The sequence below is a fragment of the Astyanax mexicanus genome, chromosome 13 (genome assembly GCF_023375975.1).
Source record: "Astyanax mexicanus isolate ESR-SI-001 chromosome 13, AstMex3_surface, whole genome shotgun sequence".
Classification (NCBI taxonomy): domain Eukaryota; kingdom Metazoa; phylum Chordata; class Actinopteri; order Characiformes; family Acestrorhamphidae; genus Astyanax; species Astyanax mexicanus.
Genome location: NC_064420.1, coordinates 39,842,238 through 39,857,998, shown reverse-complemented (window position 1 = coordinate 39,857,998; position 15,761 = coordinate 39,842,238). Strand labels below are relative to the sequence as shown.

Here is a 15,761-nt window from a genome sequence, read left to right as displayed (position 1 = left end):
CTCTACTGTGCACGCTTTGGCTCAAATTTGCACAAGATTCCACCCATTTTTAGATTTTAAACATTGCACTAGCTGTGAATGTTGATTTACTGCCCATTCTTATAGTCTATGGTTAAGACTGTTGAAGATTTTTTTCAGTAATAGAAAAAAACAATCCTGAAATGCACAGGCCAGAAAACGATTAGCATGTTAGCCTCTAACACAGCAGCTAGTTTGAATCTTACAATAGGTTTTGGCTGTTTGGCTGTTTGAGTTGAGGCACAACTGTATCATTCGGAATTGAATTGTGTGAAATGTGATAGCTCAAGGAAGTAAAGACACACAATAAAAGATAAACAGAACAAAAAATGAATAATAAATGAAGCTGAACCAATAAAATAAAGCACTAAACGGTATAAAGTACAATAACACTATTATATTGAAAATCCTTAAAAAGAAATTCATAGAGGCATTACTTACCTATAAAGCCCTTTTACCTATGAAGAGCACAGATGCCACTTTACTTGGAACTGAAATCACTTATCTGTAATGCTGCTACTGCCTCTGTACATAATATCACAACGCCATTATAATAAGACAGAGAACAGGCCGTTCTCATACAAGCAGGACAGAGAGTGCTCCCCAAACGCTTAGTGCTTTACCTCAGTGTACTCTTATTGTTTTAGATTTACCACACTGGTCTATTGGATTAAGGGTGCATTCACACCTACCGCCTTTGGCCCGGACCTTTTTTTTTTAAGCATAGTTTGAACCGAAATAGCAGGTGTGAAAGGAAATGGATCAGAAATGTATTCTTTGTGTATTCATTGTTTGTAGTGTGAAAGCACTTTTTTGGATTGTTTGTCTTGGCAAACAATCTTGGCAGGACACATCATATTACACTAACAATCTCTGTAGCTACTGTAACTGTGGATTAACCCATACTTTCAAATAGAAATTAAAGGAATTGAGGTATATAATATGCTCTGCTACTTGATGCAAAGGCACCTGTAGGGAATTCTGCCTGGAAAGGTAACTTGCCGAACATTTTTAGTTTAACGTGCTGTAGCAACGTTCTTTAGTTCAGACTTTCAGTTGTAAAAATGCTCTATGACTCATCTGAAGGACCAAAAATCAAGCTAAGGCAGGGGTGTCCAAACTTTTTTTGTTGGGGGCCAGAAGGAGAAATATATTTGAAGTCACAGGCCACACTCTGTAATAAAACAAATAATGAAATACACCACTTTAAATAATATTTTTTTCCTGATTATTTCATTTACACATTATTTTACTTGACTTGCTATCTTTATCTTTGACAGTGTTGTGTAAACTAAGATTTTTAAAATTTATGTTTAATTTCATGATGTCTCTTAATATTAAACTCCTTAATTACGGCAACTTTTAGACTCTTTGGCCCGTTTTCCTGCGCTAGAAATGCGCACCCTCTCCGCTTTTAGACTCTTTGGCCCGATTTTCTGCGCTAGAAATGAGCACTCTCTCCGCTTTTAGACTCTTTGGGCCATTTTCCTGCGTTAGAAATGCGCACTCTCTCCGCTTTTAGACTCTTTGGGCCATTTTCCTGCGTTAGAAATGCGCACTCTCTCCGCTTTTAGACTCTTTGGCCCGTTTCTGACACCTAGAGTTCAATCTTTGAATCCCACATTATAAAAACCTGCTTAACAGCAGGCCAACTTTCATTCTATTTCTAAACTACCTCGTGGGCCGCTCTAAAAAAGGAAACAAATGGCCCGCGGGCCGCAGTTTGGACACCCCTGAGCTAAGGTGTTGACTAAAATCTTTACTAAAAGTATTGGAAATCTTCCACAAGTTCATGAGCTGGATCACGTGTGTTTTCGGGGTTGTGGAAAATTTTACCCCTCGGAACTACAGGCCTGCAGCATGACCATGGCCCTGCCACACAGTTCCCAGAATACCCCACAATCAGAGACAGGTCCAATGACACACGCTGCTGCTGCTTTAATGAATTACTACATGACTTAATCACGTGGAGTCAATTTTGCCAGTGAATAAATGTGCTTTTTACACCTCCTACAGCCAGTAATAATGTCCGACATCAAATACTAGGCCAGTAATAAATGAGTGAAGAGAAACAGACTTGATTTTGTGAAAAAGCCGAGAGGGTGCTCTCTACCTCATCTTCTGCAATTATACAAGGAAATGTCTTATAATTGGCACTTTCTTTATTTCGGCCCATTATCAATGTCCCTTACAGCCATGGAGGCATAGGGCGAAATTGTCTGGATGCTGCAGGACCCGCAGTCCTTTTGCACATGAATGAGGATGGTTAATAACAGCCGGGATAGAGAGGCCTAAAGAGAGAGGAACGGAGACGCAGAGAGAGAAAGAGAGAGGGAGAGAGAGAACTTGCAGGAAGTGTGAAGAGAAGAAGACACTCAGGCACTCGTGGACAGCTTTTGTTTTATCTGTGGCGGCCTGCTCTCCCTGCGTGCAGTGGGCAGGGGAGGATGCAAGCCCAGGCTTTGGCACAGTGGCTCCAAGGCTCTGAGCTGTCTAAAGGGTAAAAGCTGGCTGCTGCTAATTGGGAGTGAAATGGGACTTCCTACTGGAACAAGAAAGATAGAGGAAAATAAAGAGAGAGAGAGAGAGAGAGAGAGAGAGAAACACGCACACTTAACAGCTAGCTTACACACATAAACACATAGGCTGTGTCCCAATTGCGTTCTAATTATTCAAAATATTAACGTTTTTAAGTAATGAAATATGTAGTATAGATAAAAGTGTTTAATTTAGAATACTAGTATTTTTTGCACTATATTATAAGGAGCACTGTATTATAAGGTTCACTATCAATAATAGTCTATTTTCTGGTCTGTTTTCATGTATAAGGTGCACCAGATTATAAGGCACACTTTAAGCAACACTAGTAAGGAACAGGGGTGTCCCCATGTTTCCCTTCTAATAGGGAAGCTGGGGGAAGTGCCTAAGTAAACAAAATTGTCAAAGTCAAACAAGAGCTGGATGTTAATCGTTGGTTTAGTGGATGATTTTGGTTTAGTGTGATTACAGCAGACTAATCCAAAAAATGGAAGTGGAGGAGCTATATTGGAACCATATTTGGAACAATAATAGAAAGCATTGCAGATACTGATGCAAGTACAGTGGCAATGGCAAAGGAAGAACTTACATAGAAATGCTAATGATTTCCTGTTAGTACCAAACAAATTAGTATGTTGATATGTTTTTTTTCCTAACCTGCCAAATGCAATATATACCTCATAGTATTAGTGTGTAATATTCAATCAGTATGCAGTCATAGACATGTACTGTCATATATCGTACATTTAGTACACCCACAGCCTTTCTGGAAATAAGAGTCAGTTTGACCAATCAGAAAAAGGCCACTGGACCTTAAATCCTGTACATAAAATAAAAAAAAATCTGTAAACTGGTTCAAATTGCCACTCATTCAAGAGCCACTTTATTTTATATACAGGATTTAAGGTCCAGTGGCCTTTTTCAAATTGGTCAAACTGACTCTTATTCCCAGAAATGCTGTGAGTGTACTAAAAGTACGGTATATGACAGTATATGTATATGACATATGTCCAATGGTTACTAAGATTGTGCCATACTATACCTCGTCGGTGCAGACTTGCTAGCCTGGCTACAGTTTACATCGCTTAGGCAGTGTTGTATGCCAGCATCCAGACTCATCCAATATTGCTAATGCATAATTAGCATGACGGCGACCAGGTTCATCCAACACTGATAACACAGACTTAGCATGTCGGCAACCAAGCCAGTACAACATTGCTAACACAGACATAGCATGCTAGAGACCAGGCTCAAGGCTTCAAGTTCTCCCACTGATCTGTACTGTGGACTGTGGGTTAGCAAACTGTGTAGCGAAAAAAATGATACAGACTGTTTTGTAAGCGGTCCACGCCGACCCGGCAAAGGCCAAGGTTTACAGTGGCTGATTTCATCTAATTTTTCAACCTTTGTCTCAATAGTACTAGACAAGCCAATTAGCCCATTATCTAGTTATTAGCAATCAAATGCTACTACACTTAAAGTGTGGGTCCAGTCATTTGAAATCTGGAAAAATAAAGATATATTCACCAAGATACAGAACATAATATGGTGGAGGTGAGGAGGAGACTACAGTGTCATAATTACTTCACCCTTCAGATGACCTCCATTGCTCTGTCCCTTTGCTAATGGAGCTTGCGTGTGTTCACTCTCCTGTTTCTGTTTCAGCATGAGCTGTATTCCTACTGACCCCACCATGCTCTCTTTTTTATCCTTCTCCTGGCATATAGCAGCTAAATGAACGCAAGGAACAGTTTGCTGAATTAAAAGAAAAAAGTCAGTGTGGAAAAAAAGAGCTAGCGTGCAATCAGCGCTATTACATAAAGCAGCCCAGGGCAGAGTGTGTCTGAGTCACAGCTGAACTCTGTGGACCAGGACAGGACAGCAATGTCTGCCACGCTAAAGCTGACTGGAGCCCGGCTGCCACCCTCTTCCTGCTGCCTAACATCAGCCCTGCTAGCACCACACTAATTCTGCATTCACACTAGCACATGAAAGAGCAACAAGCCACCAGTCCTTTCCTATGGAAGGATGAGATTTGTAACCAAGACTTATCAACAATTGATTTTAAACCAATTGGCTCTAAAAATTATTCAGATTATTCAATAAGCAACATGATGGTCCATAGTCCCTACCTTCTGCTCTCTGAGCTTTGGTTTTCTAACACATTTCGTTCCTATGTGGTTCTAAACATAGAACAAAGGCTTATAACTCATAAACGGTCTTATGTTTTCTATGTTATAATGCATCTTTAAACTTTTACAGGGATATTTAGCAGAAGAATAAAACATGGAAGACAGTATATACCATTTCGTCGCTGTCCAATAAAAAACAATTATCTTCATTTTTGTCGATTTTTAGTTTACTACATAATTTGAACAGACAAACTGCCCCTTGCACTGTGCCAAAATTTCTTGATGAACGGACCAATAGAAACTCTTTAAATTGACCTGAAATAAACTATTTTTACATTGATTTCCATTAAAGTTCAGAAGGTTTTTTCTCTCTCCTGTAAAGTTGCTGTTTTGGAGATAAGTGTTTTTTATTGGACAGCGACAATTTGCTCTATAGGTACCTAGCTCAAATAGCCAGCATGCTAACTGGCCAGTCCGATACAGCGACTTGACATCTGTGTGACATTGTGAATGGAAGGTAATACAATTTCCCAAACCTATTGTTTGCTTGCTCTATTCAGTTAACAAGTCTGTAAACTGTAAGCACATCAAATCATGGCAGCAATGACAGATATGGGTAATATACTGAGTACCAATGGGTACACTTAATAATTGGGTCAAATCCAATCAGATCACTTCACTCTTCCTTCAGAGTTAGTTTAGGACCAGGCCAAGACCATTTCCTCTCAAGGGTCTCATTTTGGCTGTTTCCGTCCACATCCGAACGTAATTAATGTATTCACACCTGAACAAACAATTCAAACCAAGGATCAAAACAAGCCAGATTAAAAAGTGCAGGTGTGAAAATGGTCTAAGGCTACTGCTTTTGCTTTCGCTAATGTTACAACTACCGTCTTTCAGCTTCGCCCACTTAACCTCAGAGTCCCTGCTGGTCTGTTTTACAGCCATTTTCATAACCATAACCACAAACCCCTCAGCTCTGTGGGGTCCGAGCACAGATGTACTCGCTTAAGCCAACCCATACAAAAGCTGCTTCTGAGGCAAGAGCTAGAAAAAAGCCAGAGATCACAGCCTGTAATGTGGTAGTTGTACAAAACAATGTGGTTTAATGTAGAATAAGCTGAGAATATATCTTATATATATTAGAAAATGTGGAATTTACTTTTAGCTGACATACATTTTACACATGTTAAGATATATGTCACATATATGGCTTTTGCAAATATTTGATTTGAAAAACAAGGGACATGTTTCAGCCACCTTCACCACACACACTCAGTAAAGTAAAAGTAATTAGGATATTTTCGTTTTTTTTTTCTTATTTCTTATTTGTTCTGATAGCTATTATAACAGCCTATTCACACTAATGTTACACAAACCTCCAGGGACACGAACCCTAATAAAAATAGGGTACCTTTACCAGTAATGTTTAGGCTTTATGAGTACTCAAACCTACAGCTATTTAATGGTAATTTACTTCTGAGCGTCATGTGATCAAACTGCTTCTCTAAAGTAGTATGCTACTGAATTCAGATATATATATTTTTTTTCATGGACAAAAATAGTAAAATAGAACTATTAATACAGTTCAAGTGCTTAAAATTTTAATCCAGAGACAATAATCAATATGTCAACAGAGAATCTGTCTAATATTCCAAAATTACCAGCAAATACACATTTGATTTTAAGTTTAACTGCTTGAAACTTGTTTTTTATTCATTGATTAATCCTAAGGAAGAGACTACTGTTGATTCCTATTGTGAACTGCTTGTTTAGACCCACAGGGCTCTATTTTGGGGCCTATAAAATTGGTGTTATTTATGGCAGTAATGTATTTATTTATGAGTGATGAAATGTTGCCTTTTGAGTTAGTCTGAGTAAGTTTGAATGATGCAGGTTTCTCTTTTACTCATCAGTGTCTTAAAAATGTCTGAACGATCCGGCATAGAAAATTGATTGTGATCCTTGGCAGATCCTGCAGAAATCTTATCTATAAGTCATCGAGTTGATTGAGGCATTGGTGGCTGGTGTTATACACACACTGACTATTGCGGCTAAACCACATTATCTTGTGCAACCTAGCCCACACACATATACCTCTCATTGGGAAATCTGCAGAGCTAATACACATACACACATACATACACACACAAACACATACACACACACACACGCTTACCACACACACATCTTTCATTTCCTTTCACGCCTAAAAACCTGGACATCTCTTGTCTCACACTTTCATCTATTAACAAGCGGTTAATTTGCTGTTAGATATGAACACATTAGCATGGCTTTCGCACAGGGGATGAGAGCGGAGCCGTGTGCTAAGAGCTTTGCTAATAGGCTATTTGGAGTTATTAGCCCACATTAATATTCCATTACCTGTCAGCAGTCGCTCCTAAAAGGAGTAAAGCGTTTGAAACTGCCATGAACGGCCACCAATATCAAACCCCCAACTTTTAAGATGAGGGAGATTCTCAAGTGGGTGATTAGGAGGAACTCCAGCTAATAGCCTAATTTGGGCCATCAGACGTGATGATGGAAATTCAAACTCCCGAGCCTGGGAGGAAAAGAAAAAAAAAAACCCTTTAGAAAACCTTACCTTGTTTTAGGGGATGTTGTTAACCATTCTTCATGCTTTTCGAATGTTATCAAGTAAGCTGCGATTTCCTGCAAGACAAAAGAGACAAAGAATAAAGATCACATTGTTATTTTTATATAATAACTTAACAACAGCAGACATGGATTTTAAATGGAATTGACATTTATTCAATATGGAATAAAAATAAAGGAATGGAATTATCATTCATAAAACCATGTAAAATGTAATATCTTAATGTTCTTACGTTTACTCTATTCTCCGAGCCACATGAAACAAAGATATTGCATCTAGTATCAAACCATCTTCATCAAAAGAAGAGCGTCTGCCAGACTGTGGTGCTCAGATGAAACTCTTCTCCAAAACAACAGGAATCAGATTAGACAGCCTAGGCTGGTGTTTGCTATTCAATTTACAAGAATATCCTTGATAATAATGATCTGTTTGATTCCATTCTGAACTGAAAAACTAGGGATGTGCCAAGCCACACACACTAGATCAGCACTGGTGCTTATCTTCTAATATGGACTTATTATATATTTCAGGTATATTGCTGCTGTTGCTTTAGAATTTTAAGGAATGTCTTACAAGAGGAAGAGAATAAACTCTTAATAAAGTCAAACTAAAGTAGCCAATTACAAGGTTCTACAGGGTGTAAAAATGAATTTGTAGATTGACATGTATGGGCTCTCTCTGCTGTAATTCTATATAGTAGAGCTCTGATACAAAATACTATGCTACACTATGGGCCCTATTTTAGTGATCTATAGTGCACTGGTCAATTGTGCATCACTCATCACAATTGTCTCATCACAATTGTGATTTAGGGTGTGTCGTTGGGTCTTTGGTATTGTGAGAGCGCAAAATACGCCTTGTGCCATTAAGTGTGCCAGTAGGCCTTCCCTTTAAGAGGCAGATGAGCTCTGACTTTTGTGTGTTCATATCTTAACAGCGCAGAGCTTTTGTGTGTCTCAGCAGAGTATACTGACCTGGGTATTCACTTTATGAAGATACACCAACAGCTCATTTAAAGGAACAGCAATGTTATTTTATTCTTTATTCAGTTTATTTTTTATGTAAAAGCTGGATTTACATTGCAGTGCCTCCATGTGTGCGTTAAATGAGAGGGGATGTACACATGCTGAGGGGGGCACATGGTGCTCCTGCATGGCTAAAATAGCATTGGGCGGCTGACTGTTGTTAGGGTTTTAATCAGTCACTGCCGCCAAGATAAAAACACGCCAGAAATTTACATGCACAAACCACACTTCCAGACCACCATGCCTATCGGTGTAGATTTATACCTAAACTTCGACACTATTTTAATGGCACAAGCGCAAGGCGTGAAAATAGACCGTTGGCGGGTAAGATAGCAACGAGCACCTCGACACACCTTGCGCAGGGTGTGCGATAGAGCCCTATATACTTATGTATGTGTGAGACCGCCACCGAGTGCTAAAAACAATCCACATTTTATGTTACGAACCAGCTTTACAGAGATCCAGGCTTGAGCAAATGGCAAAAAAAACAAAACAAGATCAAGATAAGGAGGAAGAAACCACAAAGGAAACCAAGACTTACGTTTAAATAGGGCAGCACAACAAATAGCTATACAAGTCAGACATGAACGATTCAATTTAATACTGTTCCAATTTCATTAACATTTCATATTCCACTCTAAAAATGTATCACAGCAATGTTATATACCCCTAGACCATTGAAATGTTTAAGAAATGTGTTTTTTTTTTTCAGAGAATTGTGGTATAAGAGTGTCTCCATTATTCTACATTAAATATTACTGAAACAGTCACCAACTGTGCACACAAAGATCTACTTTCTGCTAAATGAAATGTGTTAGATTTGGACCAAAGGAAACCAGATCTTCAGGAGAAGTGTCCAGTGGCTCCACTGTAAAATTATGTTTATGATTTCTGCTTCTACAAAATATGTGCATCCTATTCTTGTTCATCTTATCTTCAAACCATGCAAGCTGCATGAAGCCCCTACATTCTGAGGGCCCTTCTGAGCCCCTCTCCTAGGGCAAAAGTGTAGGGTACCTTCATTTAGGCCTAATCTTTATGTCTATGTTCAATTCAAAGCGGGACTGAACACATTTAACAACACTGAGCTCTGTGCCTGTTCTGTTATCCATATGGACCCAGAAGTAGCAGATGAGTCAGGATGGCTTTGAAGAGCTGTTACCCGTCGGGAGGTAAAAAGAGACCAAAAAATTCTGCTGACAGTGAGATGAGGCAACAACATGCAGGTAGCTTCAGGCTGTATCCCTCATTGATGTCACGGTTAGGGTCTCTCATCCCTTTAATGTGTGAATGAGAGATCAAAAATGATCCAAAATGTTTCAAAAAGCTTTCTGTCACTCGTTTGTTGCTGCTCTTAATAGAACAGAAAATTTAAAGTGGTTCAGTTCTCAGTATGTAATGAATAATACAATTTATGCAAATATTTTAAAAGCTTTTAAGACAAAATTTATTTAAAGAAGTCACGATAGAAGTTGTCAGGTTTTAAATTGTGATCAGTAATATGTCATGGAAAGAATGATCGTGAACAGTGGTATCTGTCTAGAATTGTCCATGCAAACAGACAAGTGGCAGGAATCACATCCACATTCAATACAGGTGTCACACCCTATGTCCTTTCTTTTTTTGGTCCTTTCTACTCCTTTCCTCTGTTCTTCTGTTTTGTTTTCTTCCCCATGTGCTCCACTAGCACATGACCCTGTGTTTTTGTCCTGTCTCCACCCTAGCATCACCCTGTCATTAGAGTGCCCTCCAGTCTTGTTTGTAACCCCGCCCCTTTGTTACCAGTCCCAGGTGTTCTTCACCCTCTCTGTGTGTATAAGCCCCTATGTTGTAGTGGTTCTTGTTGAGTCTTTTGTATTTTTGTATCCATAGTATTTTTTATGCTTTGTGTGCTCTAAGTCTGGTCTTAGATCTCGTGTTTCTTGTTTTCTTAGTTTTATTTAATCTAGTCTACTTAATCTAGTCTTGTTATTTTTTGTATTTTTGGCCTAGTTTTCTTAGTTTTCTGATTTTCACAGTCTAGTTTTCTTAGTCTTGTTTATTTTTGTTTTTGTGTTATTCCTACCCATGTTTGCTTTCTGTTTTGCTTTTGTTCATCTTGTTTATTTTTATTAAAATTAAACCTGCATTTACGTTCGCCTACATCCGTGACAACAGGTAGCATTCTTTAGTTTTTGTATCATGTGACATGGAAAAAGTTATGGAACAAGACACTAGGCATTGTTGTGCAGGTTTTGACTGATACTGAGCATATCATTAAACACATACGTCAAAATCAGAACCCATCCCAAGCTGAATTACTGCAATCCTCTGCAAAACAATAATTACACTCCACTTTCCGCTCTATTTACACGATTCCAAACTAGGAGGTACTACAGTCGGATACAGTGTGTAAAAGTAATTGACTCCAAAATTTACACAATAAACACGACTGCGCTCATTGCAGTTTCTAGTGCGGATGCCGTCACAGCTGTCACAGAACAAAGCAGACGAGAGCAAGAGTGAACTATACACACAAAGCTAATCATAGGAAATAAAAGCAGGCTGGAGCCTGAAAGACAACCTCATGATTACCTGTGACAGGCAACCATTCATTTCTCACCCAGGGCATTTGTCATTTACTCAAACAAAGGCAGGCGGAGAAAGCTACAAGAATGAGTGATGCTATCAACAGGAATCAGATTATTCGCCATTCTCATGCGTTATACTGCGGGAATTAAGATGTTATGATGAGCGGAATAAACAAAAAGTGGAAAACACAAGATCCTTATGACTTAAATTGCATCAGTTCAGAACATTGCGTCTGACAGAAATCACAGCTTCTGACAAACTGAATGGGAGAGAAAGCAACTGCATTTGTGCTACTGCGACAGCTCAGCAGAGTAATAAGCTGTTGACAGTACGAGGGGAAAAGTTCAGCCTGGTTCTGATCTCTTCATGCAGAGGAGTTTCTGAGCTTCTGTCAGTCTAATGCAAAGCAGACATATCTCGAAAAAAAAGACAGAAAAAACATTCAGAGCTCAAGGCTGAGAGCGGAGGTGTCGTCACGTAGCGTGACAAAAAATAAAAGTTTCTGAGCAGTTTGCATATCATTACACTGCCAGGCTTTTTCAATATCCCCTGATTCGCTTAAATAACCCACTTAAATAATTAAGCACCTCTGATGTCTTAATTTGAGACGCCGTCAATCGATACACTCGTTTTCTCACATATTCGGCCGGGCAGTTACTTACTGAGTTTACTCAAGTAATATAAATCAATTACGGCGCAGTCGATATGCTCAGCGCATGGGTGGAGGCCAAGACTTTTAAACTTATTGATCTCATTTAACAAAATTTTTAATCATTAATAATAATAATAAAAATAAACATATACACAAAAACACTAAACACTCACGCTTACAAGTTACAAACATTCATAATATACGGCTACAGGCTATATCACTCATATTATTATACGCCACTGATATGGTCTCTTATCTTTTTACAGTGGGAATGAGTGATCAATTAATTTACTTTAATTTAATAAAAGTGAAGAATTGAATGTGGTTCATGATCTACACATTAAAATAATACAGCTGTAGTGAAAATTATTGAGCTCTTAATGCATTATGTTTATAAATCACAATATAATATACGCTGTGAGGTGTTATCTTGTGCTGTAGAATGTGTCGTAGAAGATGCAATGATGGTGACAGAAGTGGCAGAAATCACATTCACATTCTAAATACAACCGAAATACACATAAACTCAAGCTTCATACAACCAAAAAAGGTGCATGGCACACCCTGGCACTCCATAAACCACGCTAATGGGCGTTAACTGCTTCATCTTGGTCCACTGGGCACCAGAGCGTCCTGGAGGGAAGCTTCAGGAGTTTGCAGGTGCCAAGCTTGCCATGCCAGTGTGAGAAGGGCTGGAACTGGCACTGTGGCTTGCTGGCCTGCAGGTGCTGGCTGAGAGATGGTACCACCCTGATTAACACTTGCTCTGCTGCCATCATGACTGGAGGGGAAGATGACACCACGAGATGGTGGAACGAGAAGGAGGAAGCCTGCCACGGTGAATCAGAGGGCCGGCTCTGCTCTCTATCATCAGGCACACGCTCGCTGTCCTGGCAAAGAGGATGAGGAGGCACTTCACTGAATTTGGCCATGTTCAAGTTATAAGCTCCACTGCACAGATCAGATTTTATTCTTTCTTTTCTTTAGTCTTTCGGTCATGACCATTCAAATTTGTGGTGGTTATCGATTCACATCTGTTTGGGCTGTAAAAAAGTACTGTAATGGAAAGGAGGGAAAGTGGAGATTCAAACTGAGGGGTTTGGATGTTACAATCACCTATATCTGATCATAACAGTAGTAGTAGTAGTAGAATCCTAAAGAAAGGTAAAGATAAAAGATTAAATTAAGGATGCTAAGCAGCAACTTGCTTATTTCACTCATCACATTCACCACTGAACACACACTCACACAAGCTGGTGAGAAGTGCCAGCCAATCACATAAAGCAGACTCTCAGCAGGAGACAACTTTTTACCTAACAGACTGCATCGGGCACTTATGCCAATCTTTTATATAGGCTTTTATATATATATCACAGTTTTCATGCATCTTGGCATGTTCACCTTCACCAGTCTTACACACTGCTTTTGGATAATTTCATGCAAAAATTCAAGCAGTTCAGCTTGGTTTTATGGCTTTTGGTCATCTTGATTATATTCCAGAGATTTGTAATTTGGTAAAATCAAAGAAACTCATAATTTTTAAGTGGTCTCTTGGTTTTTTCAGAGCTGTATTTCTATATATGCAAAAGGATTACTCCCAAACTGAACAAAAACTCATTTTTGTGTCAGGGCCATAGAAATCTTTAATCAACATTAAATGTCCTTTCAGCTTTGTATTTTGTGAATGTAAAGCGGAAGCTCTGATAAAAAAAAAGTGAGTGGACTAGAGTGGTGAAATCAGTGCATGAACCTTAAAAATGTGGCCCTGTTCCTGGGGCCCCCTGTGTGTGTGGTGAATCAAAGAGATAGAGCACGAGAGAGACAGAAAGAGAGAGAGAGAGAGAGAGAGAGAGCCTGGGGCAAAGATCCTTCTGTGACCTTGAGGCCCATTAGAGACCCACCGTTCTCCATCACTCTCGCATTAAGTCAAAACGTTGACCTGTGAGCTGAGGGATGAGAGGCGAGGCCCGGTCCAGTAAATAAAAGCCCAGCCCAGCCCCACCGCTCCCCGCCCGACTAACCTCCTCTCTGAACAGATGTCGAGGATTATTCCAACCCCCTGATCAACCATAAAGGTGCAATAACCTTACGGCGAGAAAACAAACAAAAACAGACGTAGCGCCATTAAACAGCTGCATTAGACAAAGTTTGTTTGGTGTTATAATGAGGGGCGGGGAGGGGCTGCGGGCTAGCGTACTTTCGGGTTGATTGGACACAGTTGTCAGGAGCCCTGCAACTGTTCGTTGATGGTTGCATCAAAGGCCAGCAGCTGTCAACTGTCTCTGAACTCTCCTGTATCTCCTGACCTTACTGCCTGCCTCTTCCTGCTGCGGCTCAGCCGGTCCGGAGAAACTCGGAACGTTACGGACTCTGAACAATCACGCCTGCACTGTTGCCTTCTAGCTCATCCGCTCTCTCTCTCTCTCATTTTCTCCCACTTACACATCTTTCATTGTTCACCGGATACTCCATTCAGGTTTAGACGGGAACACGTCAGGCAGTTGTACAATAGCAATCCTGATTATTAAGTGCATAACCGCAGTCATTACAACTGCAACGCAGGAGGTATCTCCAGGATACTTTGTGATTCAAAGGACGCAAATCACCTTCTTAAAACAGGAACAAAACTCAGAATCCACTGAGCTCCCAGGGTGTGTGTGTGGTATTATCTCGAACCCTCCCGTTCTTAGCATTAGCGCAAAGGAAATGAAGACTTTGACATTGGGGAGTCTCTAAAATCCATGTATCAGAGGCTTACATCAGAAAAGCTGATTACTAAGCACCGGCTCTACCTGCACCTGTTTAAAACGCTCTTAATATGCTAAATGGTGTCACCTCTACACGGAGATCTAGTGCACATCAAACAGCTCCTCTCCTTTATTTTCTTCCCCTTCCACCTTTTTTCTCCCCACCCGTGTGAGGTGTCATTTTGACATGTCATCCAAATGCTAAAATGAAAGGCTCTGAAAAGGTGTTGCGCTTTTCAGAGACGCCGTTGATAGGACGCTGGCCAACAACATTACTCCTGTCACTCCTGGCAGCAGCAAAGTGGGTAGGTTTTGGAGGAAGCATGTCTGAGAGGAAACGTATGGCAATTTAAAATGAAAGGAGACAGAGGCACTTCTCAAGACTGAGTCCTTCCCGCATTCCCCACCACACCACCCTACTCCACCTTTACCTTCTTCGTGTGAGAGCGGAAGCCGACGCGACAACAACAACAAGAACGCATGGTTTAACCCAATCTTTGTCTGCTTTCAAATCTCTGAGTGTCTGGATTGCGAGCGTCTGAGTGCGAGTGGCACGTTCCATCTCTTCTCCCAGAACAATACGTCACCGGCTGGATTGGCAGCGTGTTAGATGAGGGGGCGCGTTCCTGCGCAGGCACGCGCCTGTCCCGAGCTGACCCGCCGCGTGGCTGTTTGTTGTTTCGTTTGATAGTTTGATTGATGCCCGCGGAGAGGCGCGTTAAGAGGATCAAAACTCGCCGTCTGGAGTGACGGAGCTGATCAGTTGAAACAACTGTAGCTGCTCCATTAAACGAGGAGATAGGCATCTTTTTTGGCATTATCTCAGCAGGCATCAGACACCTGTCTCTAAACACCATCCATAATGACTAACCCCTCCCAAGAGCCATCGTGCACAAAGCTCAGGAGGAAAAAATCCTCAGGGGGAAAAAAAGGACCTCGCCATTTGAATGCTAATGCACCGTAATGCCTGATGCAGCACTTTTCGATTGTTTAATTTGTAAAATTTAAAGCTTATTAAAAAAGAAAAACGGTAATGGGAAAAATGAAGAGTGACATTTAAAGAATGATCAAATGCTTTCATCACTCGCAGCGTGCAGTTTCGTGGGTAGCATATATGTCAACCTCATTCTTTCAAACCACACGGCACCTCACTTCAGTCTCTGAGACATCAGTGGAAGTCTGCGCTCTAGAAAGAGCTGCGCTAAAACCCACTTTCATGCTTTCTGCTATGCTCGAAAGATACCAATAAGACCCAGATCTGCAGCAGCCATAAAGAGGGATAGGGAGAGCTTTTTAAAACATAAGATAAATGCATTGAAAATAGATTCCAGCACAAAGGATGTTTGTTTACTCACATATACGTGCACTGAGTAGCATGCACACGTTTGGGCATCCCTGGTGAAAATTTATGTTACTTTGTATAGCTCAGCGACCTTGTTTCCAAAAGGCATAAAGTTAAAT

At 40.3% G+C, this 15,761-nt stretch overlaps 1 protein-coding gene across 11 annotated transcripts in view; it reads right to left on the bottom strand.

Moving 5' to 3' along the window:
• The window catches only part of camta1a (calmodulin binding transcription activator 1a), a 636,729-nt gene that overhangs the window by 345,364 nt on the left and 275,604 nt on the right, over positions 1-15,761 (bottom strand). For all 11 annotated transcript variants that reach the window (XM_049462994.1, XM_049462995.1, XM_049462996.1 and 8 more), the window contains one exon: positions 7,294-7,361. In XM_049462994.1, the coding sequence (XP_049318951.1) occupies positions 7,294-7,361 (68 nt within the window). The remainder of the gene's footprint in view (positions 1-7,293; positions 7,362-15,761) is intronic.